The sequence below is a fragment of the Peromyscus leucopus genome, chromosome 7 (assembly GCF_004664715.2).
Source record: "Peromyscus leucopus breed LL Stock chromosome 7, UCI_PerLeu_2.1, whole genome shotgun sequence".
NCBI classification, from domain to species: Eukaryota; Metazoa; Chordata; class Mammalia; order Rodentia; family Cricetidae; genus Peromyscus; species Peromyscus leucopus.
In genome coordinates, this window is record NC_051069.1 from 108,419,990 (window position 1) to 108,443,545 (window position 23,556).

Sequence of the window (23,556 nt, forward strand, 5' to 3'; positions counted from 1 at the left end):
CAAACAGCAACAGGAAGCTAACGGCCTGGGTTTGTCTTCCTTTGCCCTTAGGCCAGACTCCAGAACCACAGGCATGCTATGTCAAATCTCCCTACCAAGGCCTGCCCCACACAATGCCTAGCCCAGAGCTTATCAGTTTTGCCACCACAAGGTGTTAACCTTGGAAACCGAGGCTTTCATTATGGTAACTGTCCTGAAACAAACTTGTTTATATCAGCTCTCTGGAAGCATCGCCTGTTTGGGGAAGTGCCACTCTAGGTTTAATTTATGGTAATGTGTCATATTAACTGAAGAATCTGAGCATGACTGTCCTTTGTCATGATTTTGCTCTCTCTTGTAAACTCCGTGGTTTTTCACTTCAGCAAGACCCATATATAGCATCTATGGAGCACCACACAGACTGGGTGAACGATGTCGTGCTCTGCTGCAATGGGAAAACGTGTAAGTACTTCTTAGGCTTCTTCAGTTTTCAAGTCTGTCTGATAATGTTCTCTTTCTATGTGAGTCTGTGTGTGCAGGTCTGAATGCCCTTCTCCCATGATGCTCACCATAGTGTTTGAGACAGTCTCCGGCTGATCTAGAGTTCACTGATTGCTAGGTTGGCTAGCTCCTGAGCCCCCGGGATCTCCTACCCCTCTCCAGCATTGACGTTACAGCAGGGCTCCAGGTGTGTGCCTCATCCAGTTTTTTAGGTGGGTGCTGGAGATACCTAACGCTGCCTACACACAAGGCACTTGTGAGCGAGGTCCCAGGCCCTGTGAGACTTTTTCACCGAGCACAGCGGACGTGCAGAAAAGTGCACACACATTGAAACCAAAGGAAAATAGAGTAGGGTTACCCGTGCCTCCTTGTGCCATTTCACCCTCCGTTTTCTCTTTCAGCATGACCACTGCAGTTAGCTTTACACAGATTTGAACTTTACATGAATAGAACCCTATACTGTAGATGATGTTTTTAGCCTTAGCATGACATTTTTCTTATTTTGTAAGTTCCATTTCTTGGTTTTGCAATCTGAGTAATTACTCTCAATTAAAATAAGGACTTTCACCAGGGTGAATAGAACAGTTAGTTGTTCCTGTGTAATTAAAGCCAGTAATGTATTATACATTTACACATGTCTTTGAGGCATTGTTCGGTAAGTTCTGGAAAAAGCTTTTAAGCATGCGTGTGTGAGCACCTGTTTGTAGTTCATCACTTTGCTGTAAGAGAACACAGTTGCAAGTCACTCTAGTAAGGCTTTGGTTGACTCTGTCTCTTCTAGTAATATCTGCTTCCTCTGACACAACGGTCAAAGTATGGAACGCACACAAAGGGTTCTGCATGTCCACACTCAGGACACATAAGGTAATGTCCGCAGTTCAGTCTTCCTATCATGTTGGGCGCTCAGTTCTTTATGTGACTCATGTTCTTACAGCATAGATCATAGTGTGTCTGTTCTGTTACAGGATTATGTAAAGGCCTTAGCATATGCCAAGGATAAAGAGCTGGTAGCATCGGCTGGGTTGGACAGACAAATATTCCTTTGGGATGTGAATACTCTGACAGCATTGACTGCCTCAAATAACACTGTCACAAGTAAGGTGTTTGAAAAATATTTTTTGAAAGTAATCTAAGTTGACATAAAGAATGGTTTATACAACATCTTTGATACATTTGCATCGAGACAGTGGCTCATATTTTGAGAGTGCTTCTGCATACAGTTTCTAGCCCCCAAGAGTGTGACTGAACTAGGAGCTCACTCATCACTGTGCTGTAGACTTAGTAGCTTCTCCAGATGGAACCTGGCTATTCCATGTGCATGTGCATGTCTTAGCTACCTAGCTATGGTGTGAGTCCCTGCAGGTAGAAGAATCTTACATTACTGTGTATCTCCCACAACACTGCTACCCCAGACACACATAGCAGTGTTCTTGAAGAAGGTGATAGCTGGCAATGCAGGCTCTTTTCTGACCTCAAAGTCTTAATGTATTTATGAGCTGTTGCCTTAATGGCCGAGATTAGAAATACCCAGGGAAAGAATGTTTCCAGGACCAGTTGAGAAGAACTTTTCAGAGCAGCCTGAAAGAATCCAGCAGTTTTGGATAAGTCCAAGAGTCTAGGGTGCTTCTAGAGGGAATGTAGAGGTGTTCAGTGTGACTGTTTGATAAACTTCCAGGTCAGACTTGTACAGATCTAGACTTGAAGTTCAACACTGCACTAGCCCAGCCTATGGGAGCCTCCAGGCTGAATGTCTGAGGATTTCTGAATGTCTGTGGGAGCAGAGTTTGGCCTAGCCTAGACCAGAGGAGGTATTGAAGACACAGGCTCGGACAGCGAGATTTCTACAGTATACGTCTCCACTTTGTTGCGACTCCAGGGACTCCCCTGCCATGACTAAAACAGTTGTGATGTGACTTAGTCTGTTCCAGGAAGGGCAAGTGGAGCCTGGTTTTATAACTTGTTCAGTGTTATTTTGCCCAAAAGTATGTGTATATTCAAAGAGGGTCTTCCCCCTGTTCCCCTTGGGTTTTTTTGTTTGGTTGGTTTTGTTTGTTTTGTTTTTCAGGGATCCAGCAGGTAGGCCCTGCCTGGTATATCCTAGACCTTTCTTTGTAAGGCCTGCCTCTAAGATACGCAGGAGCAGAGACTTGGCCTTAGTGAACATAGATCCTGCCCTAGCTGGACTTGCTTAGATTATAAGGGAGGCTGACACCCAGGGTTATAAGTGTAGAAACCATGCTAATAATAGTTACCATTTGTGGAATACTTACAAGCAGGCATTTCTTTTTTTTTTTTTTTTTTTTTTTTTTTTAGATTTATTTATTTATTATTTATACAGCATGTATGACTGCAGGCCAGAAGAGGGCACCAGATCTCATTACAGATGGTTGTGAGCCACCATGTGGTTGCTGGGAATTGAACTCAGGACCTCTGGAAGAGCAGTCAGTGCTCTTAACCTCTGAGCCATCTCTCCAGCCCCCACAAACAGGCATTTCTAAACACCTCACATGTGCTTACTCTTCGGGCCACTGGGGTGTGTATTTGTGAACCAGTCACCATGGAAACACTTTCAATTTGGCTTCCAGGTCAAAGGGCATGGACATGATTCTGACTAAAAGTGTTGCCTTGGATTTTGGGGGTATGGGTTGGTTTTTTGTTTGTTTTGTTTTTTTAATCTGATTTGTGTATGAAATGGTATTTTCATTTTGTGTTTCTTTGAATAATAGTGACTTTGGAACTGTTGAAGCCTGTCTTTGGAAATACACTGCTTACATATGTGGGTCAGTTTAAAATGGCAATACAGTTCAACTTAACAGATACTTATTGAGCACTTGTATATACTCAAATCCAGAAATAATATACATTTTGATGATGGTACTGTTATTTGGAATTATTTCTCTTGTAGATAGATTCATATCCTTAAAATATTTGTAAAGATAAGGTTTTTTAAGTTAAATGTGTAAGCTTGTGATTTTTTTTTTAACATTGAACTCCCTTTATCCTCAATAGCTTCTTCTTTAAGTGGGAACAAAGATTCTATTTATAGCCTGGCCATGAACCAACTGGGAACAATCATTGTATCAGGGTCCACTGAGAAGGTAAGGGTAACCTGGCTGGTATCTCTGAACCTAAGAGATTGGGATCATTGCATCTGTCTAGTCCTTAAATACATGCACAGAACTTGGTGAGGTAGCATGCTGTATTCCCAGCACTTGGGAGGCTGAGGCAGGAGGATTGCTTGAGTCCAGAGGTTCTTGACCAGCCTAGACAACACAGCCAAATTCCTGCCTCAAAAGAAGCTAAATAAAAATAATAAAGACCAGTAATTTTGTCTAGTGGATGATAAAAGTGTTATTTGTATACATAAATGTGGTGGTATTGTTCCCCAAAGTATTGTGTATCCTAATAAACTTATCTGGGGTCAGAGAACAGAAAAGCCACAATATTAAACATAGAGGATAGGCAGTGGTAGCACACGCCTTTAATCCTAGCATTCCAGAGGCAGAAGTCCATGTGTTCAAGGATACAGCCAAGCATGGTGACTCACGACTTTAATCCCAGAAAGTGAGCCTTTAATCCCAGGGAGTGTTGGTAGAAAGCAGAAAGATATATAAGGCGTGAGGACCAGGAACTAGAAACATTTGGCTGGTTAAACATTTGGCCTGGTTAAGCATTCAGGCTTTTGAGCAGCACAGTTCAGCTGAGACCCATTCTGGATGAGGACTCAGAGGCTCCAGTCTGAGGAAACAAGACCAGCTGAGGATCCGGCGAGGTGAGGTAGCTGTGACTTGTCCTGGCTCTCTGATCTTCCAGTGTTCACCCCAATACCTGGCCCCAGGTTTGATCTTATTAATAAGAACTGTTAGGATTCCTGCTACACATAAAGGTGTGACTATACAGCTACTGTGCAGGTAGTGAGGGGGGGCTGCGTGCTTTGTGTGTTTAAGAGGCGTTCTTAAGCTTGGCAGCCAGGGACAGCATGTGTTGGCTGTAGAAGCATTTCCTCCTCAGAATTAATAGCTGGCATTTGATAGGAAAGTCAGGTGCTTTCAAAGCTGTTTGTGTCTGTACTTGGTTTGTATAATACTCTGTAAAAATCGGCAGGTTCTAAGAGTGTGGGATCCAAGAACCTGTGCAAAACTCATGAAGCTGAAAGGGCACACGGACAACGTGAAGGCTCTGCTGCTGAACAGGGACGGCACGCAGGTAGGAGCTGTGTGCAGCCCCGGCTGATGGCCCTAGCAAAAGTTTCCCTGCTTTATGCATGACTGGAGAGGTTGGTCTGGACCATAAGCTCCATGTGTAATTTCTATCCTAATTTTCAGTCTGTAGACTACTCAGTTGTAGCTCAGTGGTTAGAGTACTAGTTGTTCTTGCAGAGAACTGAAGTTCCATTTCCAACACACAGGTCTGTCTGGTCACAGCCTTCTGTAATTCCAGCTCCAAGGGGATCTGGTTCCCTCTCCTGGCCTCTGTGGGTACTACATACAGTTGACAAACACACAGATATACATACATCTGAAAATAAAGTAATCTTTAAAAAATAAAAAACCAGCCGGGCGGTGATGGTACACACTTTTAATCCCAGCAGAGCCAGGCAGATCTCTGTGAGTTCGAGGCCAGCCTGGGCTACCAAGTGAGTCCCAGGAAAGGCGCAAAGCTACACAGAGAAACCCTGTCTCGAAAAACCAGAAATAAATAGATAGATAGATAAAGCTACACAGAGAAACCCTGTCTCGAAAAACCAGAAATAAATAAATAGATAGATAGATAAAGCTACACAGAGAAACCCTGTCTCGAAAAACCAGAAATAGATAGATAGATAGATAGATAGATAGATAGATAGATAGATAGATAGATAGATAGATAATAAAGAACTAAATTGCCAGCTGGGTGTGGTATCTTAACACCTATAATCCAGTTACTCGGGAGACTAAGGCAGGAAAATTCCAATGAGTCTAAGACCAGCCTGTGTTAGATAGTGACTATAACGGTCTAAGGGAAGACAGACTCTATCTCAAAACAAACAAACAAACAAAAACCCAAAATAAAAACACTAATTGCACTTATAGCACTCCACATAAAGGACTGTGTTGTTTTAACTGAAGGCAGAACAAGAAGGCTGCCTAGTGTGGTCCTGATGCAGGTGTATGCAGTTCCCTGCAGAGGCCCACACAGCTGAAGAGCTGACTGGGGAGCAGGAGGAAGCTTTGCTGTCACACCCTTGCCTGCCTGTGGGGTGGAGATTCTCACAGCTGTCTGGCTTGGGCAGTTGTGTTGTTGGCTGTGTTGTCTATAGGTTTAAGTCTCTAGCAGGGCCTAAAGCTCTTCCTAGCCACTGCAGTCTGGGTCCTGTTTCCTCTTTGTAATTTGTAATGTGCTTCTGTATGAGGTGATTTAACTGTCGGATGGAGATAGTTCCCTGAAAGTCAGCTCTGTTTGCTATAAGCAGTAACATCAGTGCGGCGCAGTTCTAAGAGCGACCTGTTGGATCTTAGGATGTGTAGTTGTGTCACCCACAGGGTTTTTCTGGTAACTCAAGTTCAGACCTAACTCAGGAGTCTGGGATCACAGCATCAGGCAACTTTTCCAGTGGTAACCAGGTCCCTACACACAGGCACCTCCTACTGCTGTCATTGGGAGACCAGGAATGTCTGCTTGGGGTTCAGGGTCTGTCTGAGTAAGTCTGCTTTAGCATTGCATTTGTCTGAAATAACTGTTGGACATCTCATTTCTGGCCAATGGAGAGAGGTGAAGCTGGAGGTTGGGAGCTGTCCTGTTAGTCCTCCTAACTCTATAGGACAGCAGTGGGACCTGGGACCTTGAGTAGGGAAGGTGCAAACAGTACAGGGCGTGCATGAGCACTGCCTCAGGCTGGGTGACAGTGCTTCTTTCTGGGGCTTGCTCTCCTTGCAGCTGGAGAATGCTGACTGCTGTTGAGACTGTTCTGTTCCGTGTTCACTGGATACGGCTCCACCTGTGCATCTGTATCTGGTCCCTTAACTGTTGTACATCTTCAGCTGTGTGGACTTCCAGAGCACTGTCCTTGCCAGACCTTGCTGTCTGTGGGCATATGTGCTAGGATCTGAGGCATTGGAGCTTTCCTGAGAGAATGGCCACCTCAGAGTAGCATCTTCTGGCATAGGGAGCCCCTCCTTGGCCCTGTTCCAACGAATGTCTGAGTTCTCCACACCTGGGTTGGAAACCTGCTGAATTTGTTGGTGATCCTGCTGTGGTCCTGCCTCCTTGGTCTGGATGGGACCCAAGAATTGACATTTTTAATAAGTTCCCAGGGATGGTGGTTGTACTGAGATCACTACCACCTCATCTTCAGCTGCTTTCAGACTCCATCTACCTCACTAATTGAGCATCCAGACACAACTCACCGCTAGGGTTTATAGAACCAGCAGGAGGCTGGGTAGAGAGGACCAGGGCAGTTTTGCTTGGGTGTCCCTGCTGGAGCAGGCGTCCCTGCTGGAGCATGCACGCTGTCTGTGGTCATTTCAGACTGGCATGCTCCTGGGAACGCTCTCTCCTTATTTCCTCTGTTCACAGTGCCTCTCTGGGAGTTCAGATGGGACGATTCGCCTGTGGTCCCTTGGCCAGCAGAGATGTATAGCAACATACCGAGTCCACGATGAAGGCGTTTGGGCCCTACAAGTCAACGATGCCTTCACGCATGTATATTCTGGAGGAAGGGACAGGAAGATTTACTGCACAGACCTAAGAAACCCTGACATTCGGGTGCTGATTTGTGAAGAAAAAGCACCAGTTCTCAAGGTGTGTTGAGTTTTTGAGTTTTCCAACTGAGGTTATGAGCTTGGTTTGGCATGTGCCACAGAATCTACACTAAACATTAACCAGATGTCTTGGGAAGACCCTCCATCCTTATTAGGGTAGGAAAGAGTCTCATTATAGACCCTTGGGAAAGGGAGAAGGCAAAATGTGACTTCTGGGGACCATCAGCCTAGATAGCTTTCCTTCTGGTAAATCCTAGTGAGACTGAGTCAGGCATGCTGCTGAGCTTGCCTGGCTCTCCTGCCTGTCCTTAAGAGGAAGAACATGAGCAGTTAGGGGTGTGAGCAGACAGAAAAGAGGTCTGGGTGATAAGGCCCCAGCCTCTGCAGTGAGGAGTGGAAGAGCACGCCACGGGAGGAAAGCCCCCTGCTTCAGACTGCACACACTGCCTCCAAGCAGCCTTGCTGACGAAGCTCCACAGTGTGAGCAGGAGACACGACGTAGATGGCACCTTGATGGACCAGCAAACCATCTTCTAGGGAAGCAAAGCGTTAAGGCTGTGGGGGTGGCAAGCATGGAAGACTGCCCTGTGAGCACTACAGTGCTAGCTAGGAGCTCTTGTGTGGACAGCAGCTGGAGAAAGTGGCACAGGGTGCCCGCCCACACAGTGAGGGGCTCACTGGGACTCCTGGTAGCTAAGAGTCAAGAAGTGTCTCCTGCCACTGCAGCTGCAGTCTCCTGGTAGAGGGCGAAAAGTGGCTCCACTTGAGGTTAAATACACATCTTACATGTTCCACCTCTCGAAAGGACCAGAGGGCATGTGGTGATGGGATCCTGGTGAGCCTGTCCCTGGGTGAGGGCTAATCTTCCATTTGTTATAATGTTAGGTTTTTTTTTCCTATAAATGTTCTCAAAAAAAAAAAAGGAAGTAGGAAGTTATTTGCCCTTTAAGGAAGAATGTAAGCTAAGCATGGTAGCCATCAAAGGCTAGCTTTGAGAGCAAGAACCTATCTCAGAAAAGCGCGCGCGCGCGCGCGCACACACACACAGAGGATATAAAAACTGGAATAGAAGAAACAGTGTTGCTTTTGATCCAGAAAGTCCTCATCCTTTTGACTGTGTCCATATAAGTCCCAACAGTTAACCTAAATTAAAATCTTGAGCCTTTCTACAGTGGTGCCTATCTGTAATCCAGCTGTTGCAGGAGAATCATGAGTTCAAAGCCAGCCTGGCTGACTTAGTGAGATTCTAAAAATATAACTGCATACATGTACAAATGCACAAGTGAGCAGCTGTAAAGTAGCTCACTGGTGTGAGGGACACTTGCCTACCCTGTTATAAGACTCTCCCTGTGCCTCTGGAGCTCACCACTACAAAACTTGCAAGCAGTGTGTGGTTGTTGACAGAGGAGGTGGTACTCCCTGGTGTATCACCAGGCTGATAACTCGTCTCTGCGCTAACAGCTCAGAGGCATCAGCCCTTGGCAAAGATGACTTTGTGTTTGGTTTTCAGATGGAGCTTGACAGATCAGCAGATCCCCCTCCTGCAATCTGGATTGCAACAACAAAGTCCACAGTAAATAAGTGGGTAAGTATGTGACCGCTCATGGCAAGTCTGTAGACATGTGGTTGGTTTGCTATCCCTGATAGGCCAGTTACCAGCAGCAGAGACTCAGTGTGGCCTTGTCCACATGCCCCTGTGAAACCAGATGTGATCCCTGAGAGTGAAAGAAACTCTGAAATTCATGGGTGAAATGAAGCTGCTGCTGCTTCTCTTAGCAGCTAAAATATGTGTTTGATGTACTTAGAACACACTGTTGCCTGGTTAAAGCTGTCAGTGTTAGCATCTAGCCTTGTAAAGCTGCACCTGAGAATTGGCATGTGTGGTGTACACAGCTCTAACCCAGCACTTGGGAGACTAATAGATGCATATTTAAGGTCAGCCTGGGCTACATAGCAAGACAATGTTGCAGTTAAACACACAAAAGGAATGACGTAGAGTAACTATACATATACCTGTTTTTCTAAAGGTAATCGAGCAGGAAGTTGACTCTCTCTGGCATGGAGAGCAAGGGTAGAAGTAGATCGTGCAGCCAGGTCCTCCATAGCACCAGCTCCTTAAGGAGTTGAGCTTTCTTGTTTAACTGACTCTGGGAGCTAGGGGAAAGGGTTTGTGTGCAGGTCAACTACAGAGCTTGTATGCCTGCTCTCATGCCCAGCAGTGAAATCTTCGCTGGAATAGTGCCCTGCTTTGGGGCTTAGTTATTGTACTATTGCTGTGATGAACACCAGGGCAACTTACAACAGAAAGCATTGAATTGGGGCTCACTTGGTTTCAAGAGGTTAGTCCATGACCGTTGTCTTAGTTAGGGTTTCTGTTGCTGTGAAGAGACACCATGACCACGACAACTCTTCTAAGGGAAATATTTAATTGGGGTGGCTCACTTATAGTTTCAGAGGTTCAGTCCATTATCATCATGACGAGGAGCATGGTGGCATGCAGGCAGACATGGTGCTGGCTACATCTTGATCAGAAGGCAGTAGGAAGTGGACTGTCTCACGGGGAGTGACTTGAGCATATATGAACCTTCAAAGCCACACACTTCGTTCAACCAGGCCATAACAAAGTCACACCTCCTAGAGTACCACTCCCTATGAGCTTTTGGGGGCCAGTTACATTGAAACTGCCACATTCTACTCCCTGGTCCCCATAAGCTTTAACAATATCATAATGGAAAATGCATTTAGTCCAACTTCTAAAGTATCACAGTCTCAACAATGTTTAAAGTCCAAAATTCAAAGTCTCTTCTGAGATTCATGCAATCTCTTAATTGTAATCCCCTATAAAATCAAAAAACAGATCACATACTTCCAACATATAATGGCACAGAGTATACATTACTGTTCCAAAATGTAGGGAAAGGAGCATAGTGAGGAAATACTGAACTAAAGCAAGACCAAAAACCCAGCTGGGCAAACTCCAAACGCTGCATCTCCATGTCTGATGTCAAAATGTTCTTCAGATCTCCAGCTCCTTTCAGCCTTGTTGACTGCAACACACTTCTCTCTCTTCGACTGGTTCCACTTCCTGTTAGCACCTTTACTCGGCAGGTGTCCTACGACTGTGGTATCTCTGACGTCTTGGGTCTTCAAGGCAATCCAGGCATCCGACTTCACAACTTCACACAATGGCCTCCCTAGGCCTCCATTCAGGGACACACCTGACACATGCCTGCCCTTAGTGGCTTTCCTTAGTCTCAGGGACAAATTCCATAGCCCCTTTCTTCTATCCTTAACTCCAGAACCATATGGCCAGAGCTACCGAGTTCTGCTGCTTGCTAGGGTTAAAATGTGATCCCCTTGTTCAATTATATGTTCACCAGCTTTCTGTCTTTCACTGCCTAAGCTTGGCTGTCCTAAAACTGGATCTCTAGACCAGGCTGGCCTTAAACTCAGAGACCCACCAGCCTCTGTTTCTGGAATGGTGGAATTAAAGGTATGCCCCACCACACCTGGCTCTAAGCTTTTCTTTAATTCCTTTTCACAAGTTGGAAACTTAGCTGGGTGGGACTTGCCCTGATGTCACCAGCCCTTTGTTCTGTTTCTTAATCCAATTCTCTCCTTGAACACAGAAGTTAGCTCCATTCCACTTCCTGGTGCTCTTTTTCTCAAGCTTACATTTTGTATTTTTGTTTATCTTGTTCCTTTTCAGTATAAATCTTCATTAGAGTTGCCACTAATTACCACATAGCGGAGTCTATACTGGGCTGTTTTGAGATTTCTTCGGCCAACAGAATTAATCCAAAAGTTAGCCTCAGGCAGACTCTTTAGACAAGGACAAAAAACAGCCACATTCTTCACCAAAATATCACAAGAACAATTTCTAGGCAACATACTAAAATTCTTCTCTGAAACTGAAACCTCTTGAGCCAGCCCCTAAGAGTTCAAATAACTTAACACCACTGTCTTCCATGCTCCTACTAGTATAGCCCATTAAGCAGTACTTAAAACATCCCACTGATTTCTCAGTCCAAAGTACCAAAGTCCAAATTCCTTCAATCAAAAAAATGGTCTGACCTATCACAGTAATAGCCCAGTCCCTGGTACCAACTTCTGTCTTAGTTAGGGTTTCTGTTGCTGTGAAGAGGCACCATGACCACCGGCAACTCTTAGAAGGAAAATAATTAATTGGGGTGGCTCACTTAACAGTTTCAGAGGTTCAGTCCATTATCATATGGAGGGGATTGTGGTGGTGTGCAGGCAGACATGGTGCTGGCTACATCTTGATCAGAAGTCAACAGGACATGGACTGTTTCACTGGATGTGGCTTGAACATATATGAACCCTCAAGACCCGCCTCCACAGTGGCACACTTCATCCAACAAGGCCGTACCTCCTAATAGTGCCACTCCCTATGAGTTTTTGGGGGCCAGTTACATTCAGACCACCACACCCATTATGGTGGGGAACGTAGTGGCAGGCAGGTATGGCACGTGTAGCTGAGAGCTCACATCTGGTCTAAAAGTTGCAGGCAGAGAGAGTGGGCCTACATGAACTTTGGAGACTTCAGGCCCACCTAGAGTGACACTCCAACAAGGCCACACTTTTTTGTTTGTTTGTTTGTTTTTTGTTTTTTTCGAGACAGGGTTTCTCTGTGTAGCTTTGTGCCTTTTCCCGGACTCACTTGGTAGCCCAGGCTGGCCTCGAACTCACAGAGATCCACCTGGCTCTGCCTCCCGAGTGCTGGGATTAAAGGCGTGCGCCACCACTGCCCGGCCTGCACTTCTAATCCTTCTTAAACAGGTCCACTAACTGGGGACCAAACATTCAAATGTATGAGCCTATGGGGGCCATTCTCATTCAACCCACCACAGGGGCCTTGGTTTCTTGTTTTTTCTTCATTAAAAAAACATTACTCGTTAGTATTTGTTGGGATTTCTTGCTGTTTGACCCTGTGATTCCCTGCTGTGACTGGGTGTATTTTGATATAGCTGTGACACCTGAGCATTTGCTTGTTCTGGAACTATCGTTCTCACCACTTGATCCAGATTGGCAGGCCTGGAGAGCATAAAATGATAAATGATAATTTTGTTTCTTTAGACACTGAAAGGAATTCATAATTTCCGAGCCTCTGGTGATTATGACAATGACTGTACGAATCCCATAACACCCCTCTGCACACAGCCCGACCAGGTTATTAAAGGTAAGAAGGCTGTGCACAGGTAAGCACACACTTCTAACGAGGTTATAGTCAGGAGAGGGATGAAGGTGAAAGTGACGGCCTGTCCTGAAATGCAGTGTGCTGCAGACCGAAGGCCAGTCACGGGCACGGGCTTGTTTTAACACAAGAAAGCCAGGGTAAGAACTGGGGGCAATTAAGGATAGGTTTGGTTTTTTGTTTTGTTTTCTTCTTCTTCTTCTTCTTCTTCTTCTTCTTCTTCTTCTTCTTCTTCTTCTTCTTCTTCTTCTTCTTCTTCCTCCTCCTCCTCCTCCTCCTCCTCCTCCTCCTCCTTCTCCTTCTCTCCTTCTTCCTCCTCCTCCTTCTTCCTCCTCCTTCTTCCTCCTCCTCTGTGTAGCTTTGGAGCCTGTCCTGGATCTCACTCTGTAGACCAGGCTGGCCTCGAACCCACAGAGATCCGCCTGCCTCTGCGCGCCACCGCTGCCTAGCTGTATTTTTTATTTATTCTTTGACAGTTTCGTACATGTGTACCATGCATCTTCATTCTGTCCACTCTCAGTCGTCTCTCCTGCTCCCTGGATACCGCCTCAACCCCCCCCCCCACACACACACACACCTTCATGCGTGATCCTGTCAGTGCTGCCCATATGCACAGGGATGTGGGTTTGATTTTTTTTTTTTAATGTAATGTCTGTTATGATTACAGCTTATGGGTTTGTATGGTGCTTCAGTACATGCATATGCACCGAGGAGGTCCAGCCTCCCTCTCCTACCTTTCCCAGACTTCATGGTGGCTCTGTGTGTTTGGATCTGTGTGAGTGAGAACTGTTTTCTCTCTGTCTGCCTTGTGTTTGCCGCGGCCTCTTCCACTCCGTCGGCTGCGCACAGGGCCTGACAGGCTTTGCTTTCAGTATACCAAAGACTGCTGCCTTCGTACCATGTGTATTTTGACATTATTCTGAAGTTCATTTTTTACCCCACAACACAATAGCCAGTGGAAAAGACCTTTAATCTCGTCTTTTGGCACAAACCACGGATGGTCAGATGTGAGCCTCAAATTCTATGCTTTGGCTGGCTGAGGGAAAAAAAAAATGTGTATTTCATGTTAGCACTTGGAGTCAGCCTCCTGTAGCTCTTCCTCAGAGTGGAGTGCTCGTCAGGAGGTGGGAAGCAAGCGTGAATGCCGGGCTGGCAGGCTGACTCGGCACAGCGCGGGTTCTAGCCTCAGCGCCCTTGGAAAGGCTTATGCGCGCGCGCCACTTCAGATGATGAGTAGAAAGGCGCTGTTTGTCTCTTGCCAATTTTTTTCTTTTTTCCTCCTTCAGGCGGCGCTAGTATCATTCAATGCCACATCCTTAATGATAAGAGACATATATTAACCAAAGATACAAATAACAATGTGGCGTATTGGGACGTGTTGAAGGTAAGTGTCTGGGATTAAAGGTTGTGGGATCATGAATTCCCCTACTTTTCCTTCTTTGTACATGATAATCAAGATTTATTTATTTGCAGTAATACTTTATTTGGGGGAGGATGATGTGGTAGTTTACCTTTTTAAGCACCTAAACCATTTCCCTGGTTACTATGTTAAGTTATATCAAAGGCTTCCTTTCTTGAAAAGGATCCATCGGAGTTCTCACCCCTTATGACACTGGCATTTTGGGCTAGATAATTCATTGAGTGCAGAGAGAGCTTTCTGTCCTGTCCTTTCCTTACAAAAGGGCCCATGGTAACTGGGTGGGTCCAGAGAAGCCTCAGTTGCTCACCAGCAACACTGCTCGGTTCTTCCCTGGCTGCCCTGTCCTCACCCTAGTGTGGCCGTAGGTCGTGCTGCCCTGCGTGACTCTCCACGGTCCCAGGAGTCCTGTCAAACTAGCATCTCTAAGGCAGAGCTGGTAGTCTTCTGCGTGTGGTTCTGTCATGCACTCTTGGTCTGGCTAGCTGCTCTCGGAACCCTACTGTCTGAATGGGACATAGTTCTGCTTGGGTGGAGCTCTGAGCTAGTATGCACAATTGGTATCTCTGTAAACAGCTTCCCATATCCAGATAGTGAACCTTGAGAGTTTTGAAGTCACGTGATCTGGTATATTAAACCTAAGAGGGTAAGAAGTCAAGGAAGCCTGGGGACATGGAGGAATCGGCAGACCTGTGTTCTAGTTTGTAGCCAGTGATCTGCTAGACTTATCCGAACCTGTGCCTTCATCCCTGAAATGGCTTTCATCCATTTCCTGGTGATGACAAGGGCATATTCCAGAGCCATGCAGCATAGGGATCTGCTATAGCAAAATGGGTGGGAAGCAGGATGAAAAGAAAGAAAGTGGAGAATATGAAGGGAAGGAAAATAGAAAGATGAGTCCTGGGTTTCTGTTGTGGATGGAAGTGGTAGAGGTAGAAGATAGCAGCCCAGCCATGGGGATCAATTGGTGGATGTGAGTTTGTCTTGGTGGGCAGATAGCTGTGCAGTCCACTGGGTAGGCTGAAGCACCAGGCTAGATAAAACAACACAGCAAGCCAGGCGGTGGTGGCACATGCCTTTAATCCCAGCACTCGGGAGGCAGGGGCAGGTGGATCTCTGAGTTCGAGGCCAGCCTGGGCTACATAGTGAGATCCAGGACAGCCTGTGTCACACAGAGAAACCCTGTCTCAAAACCAAGAAAAAATAAACAACAACAAAAAAACCACAACAGCCCTCAGCATGGGGATTATAGGTGATGTCATGGAATATGTCAAGATTTCTAAGAAATATGACCAAGAAAAAAATAAACTGGGCCATCATTCTTATCAGGGACCTTAGAAGAAAGTCACCAGTGTATGACAGAGATGAGTAAGAAAACCAGGAGCCAATGACAGGTGGGGGCTTCAGAAAGGAACTGAGTTCATATAAGATGCTTGAGTCATGAGGGTGGTCTCTGGGGCCAGCCCTCTAGGCAGCAGCCAGTGGGTTCATTGTACCTGCAGTGAAGAAAGGACCATCTTCTTCAAGTCCTGGACTGCAGGAGTGGAGCAAGGAGAGAAGGGGTAGTGGGAAAGTGTAGGAGCAAGACAGCCTAGGAAAGGCTAGTTTTACTTTGGCTGTTTTTTGTGTTCGGGTGTGTTTAGGGTGGGAGAATTTTAGCCTGTTTTAACTACTCCTGAAGAGAATCCAATGGAGGTAAGGAAATGGTCAAAGATACACAAGTTTCCAGCCAGGCAGTGGTGGCACACACCTTTAATCTCAGCACTTGGGAGGCAGAGGCAGGCAGATCTCTGTTTTTGAGGCCAGCTTGATCTACAGAGTGAGTTCCAGCACAGCCAAGACTACACAAAGAAACCTTGTGCGTGTTGGGGGAGGCGGAGGACAGGACACCACGACGACGACGACGACGACGACGACACGACACGACACAACAGATAAGCTACACACGTTTCCAGGAAGGGAGGATCAGAACACGAGCAAAAGGCACCTTTTTCTTGCACTGGAAGAAAGACAAGGGGTTTCTGTCCAGGCTTGCTTATGCATTCACATGCACTTCCAAATAGCATGAACAGTCTAGTTGTGGCTGGAGACTTTATGGTGACAGATACAGTGCAGGTCTGAGGGGCAGCAGGTCATTTATGTGGATATTGATGTAGCTCAGATGAGGGTAAGAACTTGAGATAACTGTATTGGAATGGAGCCAGGGCTTGGGTTTCCAGAGAGCAAAAGAGAATGGTCTGGGGGCAGGGTGCTGGCCAGCATCAAGAAATGTGTGTGCAGTGTCGTGAATGGCATGGGCTCCTGGGAAATAGGAGTTCCCTGTGGCTTGAGTATGTTATGGTAGTGTAAGCTCTCCTTGGGACACTGGGAGCAGTGGGATGTGGAGAGTCTATGCTTGCCTGCCTGTGAGGAGATGGCCACGTTGATGTTGAGCTGAGCATTCAGGAGAGACACTTGGTATTGGGGTTCAGCACTGAAGAGTGGGACAGCTGGAAGCCACTCTAGCACCAGAGGATGTTCAAGGCATAGTTTGAGGAAGTACATACATTTTTAGAATGAGAAGTGTTCAGAATTCTTTTTTTTTTTTAAAGGTTTTTTAAATTTTATATATGAGTGTTTTGCTTTCGTGAATGTACCGTGTGTGCCTGGTGCCCACAGAGGTCAGAAGAGGTAATCAGATATCCTGGAACTGGAGTTATGGATCTTTCTGAGCATCCATGTGTGTGCTGGGAATTGAACTTGGATCTTCCGCAAGAACAAGTGCTCTTAACCACTGAGCCATGTCTCCAGCCCTAGAAGTCTTAAGATGGTCAGGGAAGCAAAGCTCTCAGTTCCTTATGGGTCAGCTGTTGTCTGAAAGAAACTTCACACTCTTTAAGCAAGCATTCCTGACATGTTGTTCGGTGACTTTTCTTCCCTTTGCTTTGAATTTTACCTGATAGTGCTTCTAGGTGAATGTGAAGGCAGTTTAGTATTAGCAGAATTAAATTACAGCCCCACCCCCTGGAAAAGATTATTTTCAATTTCAAAAAAAATTAAGAATTTTTTTGTGTGTGTGAGCATTTGCTTGCATGTATGTCTGTGTACCACGTGTGTGCCTGGTGCCCAGGGAGATCAGAAGAAGGCACTAGATCCCTGGACGTAGAGTCATGAATGGTTGTGAGCCATATGGGTGCTGGCAACTGAACCCAGGTTCTCGTGAAGAGCAACAAGTGCTCTTCACTGAGCCATCTCTCCAGCTCATTAATTTAAAATGTACTAGCAGTAGCTATTTAAAGGCCTTAGGGTAAAACTTGAGAATTACTTAAGCCAGTGTGGAATGTGGAGGAGTGAAGTGTCAGTCGGTGAGTCTGTTACTGCATGCTGACTCTTGTGCTTCCCTGTGCAGGCGTGCAAAGTGGAGGATTTGGGCAAAGTGGACTTTGAAGACGAAATTAAGAAAAGATTTAAAATGGTGTATGTTCCAAATTGGTTCTCAGTAGATCTAAAAACAGGGGTGAGTTATAAATCAATATTGTGTGATTTTGGATAATTGAAAATCCCTAGCATGCCCTAACTGTTCTTACAGAGGTTGATGTTTTTAAGTATGTGCAATTGCTTTTTTCCCTCACATTAGTAAACTATCACTTAAGCCTTTGGCACTTGGGTAAAGTAAGCCATAGTTGCATTGATTCCCAGGAAGCATGGCTTAATGCCTTAGTCTAGTGTGCGGATGCATGCAAGTTCAGCTGCTGTAGAAAGGAGTGAGGACCACTGACGTTGTTGCCTCTGACAGATGCTGACGATTACTCTGGATGAAAGTGACTGCTTTGCTGCCTGGGTTTCTGCGAAAGATGCTGGCTTCAGCAGTCCCGACGGGTCAGACCCAAAATGTGAGTTAAGTGTCTTCCGTTGAAGAAGGTGGATCTGGGCAGGGATTGCTGGCTAGTCATCTTTGTAAGTGTCCCCCTTTTTGGTTGTGGTTTGATTTGGTTTTTTGTTTTTTGTTTTGTTTTTTTTTTGAGACAGGGTTTCTCTGTGTAGCCCTGGCTGTCCTAGAACTCACTCTGTAGACCAGGCTGGCCTTGAACTCACAGAGATTAGCCTGCCTCTGCCTCCCGATTGCTGGGATTGAAAGTGTGTGCCTCCACCGCCTGGCTCATGATGACACTTAGGGTATCTTCACTCGGTGTTCTTGTAAGAATCTGGTGTGGAAGTCACCATGTGTATACGTGACGTGTTGCTGACCTCAGGAGAGCCCCCTGCAGATAGCGTCATGTTATTTGTTTCTGAAGAATAGTAAGCTAGGCATAATGGCTCATGCTTGTAATCCCAGCACTTGGGATGCTGAGGCAGGAGAATCGCATGGGTTCCAGGGCAGCCTTAGTTTAGCTACAGTGTAAACCCTGTCTTTACAAAAAGGAAAGAAAAAAGTGACTGCTGAAGAGCAATGTAGAGTTTCTTCTGCATCATCATTTCGGATTTGAGGTCAGGTGCTGAGACTTGCCTGTCTCTGGTCCTGGGTTAGGAGCCTAAGCATGTGCACCCCAGCATGATGGCACATGCCCTGTCATCCCTGTACTTGGGAGTAGGAAGAAAGATGAGGAGTCAAAAGCCAGGCTGAAATCAACAAAGAAAAGAAAAGAGAATTTAATGTCACCTCAGACAGTGCCACTTCAAAGCCACCAGGCTTGTGCATATAGCCCTAGGCACTCACATGCAGGTCCCTCCCCTAAGAGTCTGCCTCTGCCTTTGCGTGTCTAGCTGCCATCTTCATAGCCTGCCCCTGCCCTATGGTTGTGCTCCTCCAGCATCAGCTGTGACATCCGAACATTGATCTTCCTCGTCTTAGATCGCAAACTCTCCCTGTTTCTCCTGTTGACTTGCAGTGAACTTAGGAGGCCTTCTACTGCAGGCACTTCTGGAGTACTGGCCGAGAACACATGTGACTCCCATGGATGAAGAAGAGAATGACGTGAACCATGGTTAGTGTATGTGTGTTCAGAAAAGCAAGCGTTGACACAGTGTGCTGAAGTGTGACGCGTATCTGTGGTATGCCCAGTTAATTGTCTCTTTTCTGCACCTAAGTGAGAATGTCCAGTGAATTGAGACAGCTGCAGATGAGACCACTGTGGGGTGTGGCCTTCACAGGTGAAAGACACCCCGTGTTTGATAGTCAAAACAGAAACTTGCCGTGTGGTGGTGGTGCACACCTTTAATCCCTGCAAAAGAACCAAAACCCACCCACCCCCCCAGAAAAGACAAAACAGAAACATAACCAGCTACCTCTGTACAGGGGTGGTTAAGATACCTGTTGTTTGGGGAGTTTTTTGTTGTTTGGTTTCTCAAGACAGGGTGTCTCTGTGTAGCTCTGGCTATCTGGAACTCACTCTGTAGACCAGGCTCGAACTCACAGAGATCCACCTGCCTCTGCCTCCCAAATCCTGGGATTAAATGTGTACGTCACCACCGCTGCCTGGCAAGACACCTGTTTATAAATCCTGTTCCTCTCCCTTTGTCTTTTTTGAGACAGGTGTCTTGTAGTCCAGGCTGGCCCACAGTTGCCATAGCCACAGTTGCTATAGCTCCTCCCACCTCTGTCCCAAGTGCTGGGATGACAGGGGGTGCCACTGCGCTCCAGTTTACAGGGCGCTGGAGACGGCAGGGCACGTGCATGCAGGGCAGGCAGGCACTGGGTCAGCCACATTTACCTTGTATTAAAACCCTCCAGAGGGGCTCTATTTCACAGTGGGTAGCATGCTGGACTTGTGGTAAAAACCTCTGAAATACAGCCAGTATAAAGTAAGAATTCTTATTTTTAGGAATTTAATGTTTGTTTTTTACCTTTTACTACTTTTTTTAATATTTAAAAAATATTTATATGTGTGTGCCACCTGCGGGCATGCATGTGAAAGCCAGACAAGGGCATCAGATCCCCTGGGGCTGTACAGGCAGCATGTGTACTGGGGACTGAACTCAGGTCCTCTGGAAGAGCCGCCCGCTCTTATCTGTGAGCGTCTTTCACCTGTTTTTCTAACTCAGGCTGAGTAACAGCATTTTTACTTTAAATTTTTTTTAGATTTTTTTTTTTTTTTTTTTTTCTTCGAGACAGGGTTTCTCTGTAGTTTGGTGCCTGTCCTAGATCTCGCTCTGTAGACCAGGCTGGCCTTGAACTCACAGAGATCTGCCTGGCTCTTAGATTTATTTTTAATTTGATGTGTATCAGTGTTTTCCAGCTTGTATGTATGTGCAACACTTGTATACCCAGTGCCCATGGAGACCAGAAGGAGTGCTGGGTCCCCTGGAACTGGAGTTACAGATGGTTGTGAGCCACTGTGTGGTTGCTGGTGACTAAACCCAGGTCCTCTGGAAGAGTAGTCAGTGTTCCTGACCACTGAGCCATCTCTCCAGCCCCAGGATGTTTTATTTTTAGAAGGTTGGAATGTTTACAGCCTGTTGTGATCGGTGTTTACAGCTGTGATCTCAGCACTAATGGCCTGCCTGTCTTTCCTAGTGAGTGGGGAGCAGGAGAGCAGAGTCCAGAAGGGAAATGGGTATTTCCAAGTGCCCCCCCACACCCCTGTGATCTTTGGCGAAGCTGGAGGTCGCACACTGTTCAGGTATGAATGAGAAGGACCAGAGGCCCTGCCTGAGAAAGGCCTTGCCTAACAGACCAACCCTCTTGCTAGGAAGTGCTGGCCCAGACACGAACAGTGTGTCACTAACTTCTAAAAATGTCCTTGATATAGTTCAATGCCTGGTGCAGTGAGCTCAGCTCCAGAAGGGCCCAGGCAAGATTCACGGTCCCTCCCTTTCCCTCAGATGCCTGCCTCCAGGCAGGATCTCTGCTGGTACTGCCAGGGGCAGAGGTCAGATAGCATTACAGCAGTCCTCACCCACAGGGGACCAGACCAGGCCAGGTAGGCTGGGCTGTTCCTGGGACCTGTTGGCTCCACCTGGGCTGCCGGGAAAACCTCTCTGGACCCTCCAAGAAAGGCAAGCTGCTGTAGCTCACCCCCGCTTCCAGCCCCGCTGTAGTGGAGCTGGGCAGGTGTTAGCAGTATCACATAGCTGTCAGCAGTGAGGGGGACGTTTGCCCCACCCCTGAGTGCAGACTGTGCCTGTGTGATGGGCCCTGAGTGTAGGAGCCCAACTAGACCCTCACTGCAGGCCAAGTCCTGCCGTGAGCCATGGCACTGGCTAGGCCCTCTGCCGAGTGCTCCCTCTGGTGACCCAGGGCTCAGAAGCAACTTCATCAGGGCCCAAGTCTCCCTGCCCTGCTGTCACCTCTGCCGTGGTCCTCAGTGAGCGCTGTGAGGGCTCCTCCTCTGGTGTCCCTTGCTTGTCGTGACACTGACTGCCTGATGGTACCTTGTGTCTAGGCTGCTCTGCCGGGATTCCGGGGGGGAGACGGAGGCGATGCTTCTCAATGAGACGGTACCACAATGGGTAATTGACATCACTGTGGATGTAAGTGTCCTCCACTCCCACTTTGCCCTTTCACTTTTCCCAGATCGTGACATTAAGGACTGCCTTAGACAGCACAGTCTTAAACTGTAACAAAAGTCGCCTGCCAGGTAGAAGCCCCTCTGCTTTCCTGAAGTTCCCAAGTTGCAGATGCACTTGATAATTGTTTACATATCAGTATTTGTCGGGTTTCAGTTGTAACGATAATATATGCTGTTCTATAAGATAATTGGTGTTTGGAGTGGAGTGCCCACCTCTTACCATCCTCCCTCCCCACCCTCCACCCCGCCCTTCTCCCGGTTGACGCGGCCCTTGCTACTCTTGTCACTACACGAGGAGCGTATATTACCTGTGTGCATGTGTAAGTGTGTAGCTCGTCTTATTCTGCACAAGATCTCTACAGTGTTCTGCAACTTTTTTATTTAGATATGTCTCGGACATGTGCTCGTGCCTGTGCTTATGGACTATTCCCTTAAATGACCGCACCCTATTCTGCTGTGTTTGTGTAGCGTTCTTTATTTGATCAGCCCCTTAGTAATGGGCTCGGGTTGTTTCCAATGTTTTCTATTGCAAACAGTGCTGCAGTGAACGTCCTTGTACATGTATCTTTGTGTACTTTTTAGGATAAATTCCTAGAAGTGGAATTGCTGGATCAAAGGGTATGCACATTTTAAATTTTGATAATGCCAAATTGCCCTTCACAAAGGCAATTTACTTCTGAACCAACAGTGTATGAATGAATGCCCAGTTCCCACAGCTACACCCAACTGGACACTTCACCTTTGCTGCATGATAGGCAGATACTGTCTGATGACTTTGATGTGGAATTTCCTTTACTCGTGGTGAGGTTAAGAGTCTTTTCATACTGGCCTTTGTCTCTGTCGCCTGCCTGCTGGTGTGCTTGCCACTCCTCTAGTCTGTCTCACTGACTGTAGGTGGCCTTCCGTTCCTATTAACCTGACTCCTCCTCTGTGCCCTCATTAAACGTCTACTTTGTTCAAGGTTCCTTCCCAGGTATAATCAATTGCTCTCTCATGGTCTGAGTTCTGTGTTTGGTTAGGTCTCCTAACCCAGAATGGGGGTGGCGCAAGCCTCCTTGGCTGAGCTTGTCCCACTTTGTCATTTTCTTGCCTGCCCCTTTAATCTCTTACTTGTTCTTGTGTTTGGTGTGAGGTGAGACTCTAACTTTCTCCAGAGAACTAAGCAGTGTGCCAGTGCAGCCTCTGGAGTCTGACCTGTCTACTAATCTGAAACGCTGTCTTTACTGTGCACTAAATTCCTGTAGACACTTTCTTATGTCCTCTTGACTAGTTTGTGTATTCCTAAAGCCATGTGAAAAGGGATTTAATCTCTTAAAGCTTTAGAAAATTTATTTCCTACCCCAGATACACCACCCCAAGAACTTAGAGCCAATGTGACACCTGGTGGGTATTCTGTGGCCTTCCTTGTCCAAGCTTCCCATAAACCACTGCTTCCTTTTGAGTGTAGGACTCTCCCAAATGCATTACCGAACTGATGGCATGGCTTATGCCCTGAGAAAGCTGACCAGGTGATTTCAGTCGTCTTTGAGAATGGGGATTTTCTTCATGGTAGACCTCCCTCTGTCAGAGGGAGGCAGGAGGAGAGCCCAATGCCTCTCCTGGGTGATGGTCCACCCGTGCAGCAGGTGAAGGCTCCAGGGCTCTCGACACCCAGGCTTCTGGTTAGGCCCTCAGTCATCAGCACCAGTGTTCTGGTTTATACAGCTTTCAGATGCTAGGTTTGTTCTCTTGTAATGCCTTGTACAACAATTTCAGAAAAGCCATGCCACAAAGACTATTTTTGGCACTGATATTACATATAATTTGTCTTCATCTATTCTTATTATAAACTAAACATCATACTTGCTGATAAATTTTCTCTTAAGGCACACTTCAGTTGATAACTTACTATAAATTACATTAAAAGTCACTTGATTGTAAAAATAGTTATTTGCAAATCATGTTTTCCTGTTGACAGCATTTTAGTTTTATCAGCTAATAGAAACTATTATACCTCTTAAACTTTTAATATTTCAGAAAAATATGCCCAAATTCAACAAAATTCCTTTCTACCTCCAACCTCATGCATCTTCAGGAGCAAAAACTTTAAAAAAGTAAGTAACTGTTGCGCTTCCTCATTCCAGTCACTGCAGCTGCCTCTGTCCTTCTGGCCCCTCTGTAATAAGGGGACGGGTGCTAAGTCAGAGAGGCGCTTATTGTGGGGCTTGTCTCCTATCA

At 46.3% G+C, this 23,556-nt stretch overlaps 1 protein-coding gene across 5 annotated transcripts in view; it reads left to right on the forward strand.

The window, feature by feature from the left end:
* Wdr48 (WD repeat domain 48) overlaps positions 1-23,556 on the forward strand; it is a 41,473-nt gene that overhangs the window by 14,020 nt on the left and 3,897 nt on the right. For 3 of the 5 annotated variants that reach the window (XM_028854734.2, XM_028854732.2, XM_037208036.1), the window contains exons 3-18: positions 363-441; positions 1,262-1,344; positions 1,446-1,575; positions 3,490-3,578; positions 4,585-4,686; positions 7,036-7,260; positions 8,731-8,805; positions 12,318-12,420; positions 13,722-13,819; positions 17,241-17,348; positions 17,628-17,724; positions 18,721-18,816; positions 20,346-20,451; positions 21,214-21,301; positions 21,922-21,957; positions 23,356-23,432. In XM_028854734.2, the coding sequence (XP_028710567.1) occupies positions 363-441; positions 1,262-1,344; positions 1,446-1,575; positions 3,490-3,578; positions 4,585-4,686; positions 7,036-7,260; positions 8,731-8,805; positions 12,318-12,420; positions 13,722-13,819; positions 17,241-17,348; positions 17,628-17,724; positions 18,721-18,816; positions 20,346-20,451; positions 21,214-21,301; positions 21,922-21,957; positions 23,356-23,432 (1,592 nt within the window). The remainder of the gene's footprint in view (positions 1-362; positions 442-1,261; positions 1,345-1,445; positions 1,576-3,489; positions 3,579-4,584; positions 4,687-7,035; positions 7,261-8,730; positions 8,806-12,317; positions 12,421-13,721; positions 13,820-17,240; positions 17,349-17,627; positions 17,725-18,720; positions 18,817-20,345; positions 20,452-21,213; positions 21,302-21,921; positions 21,958-23,355; positions 23,433-23,556) is intronic. The other 2 variants (XM_028854735.2, XM_028854733.2) reach the window with 1 other exon arrangement.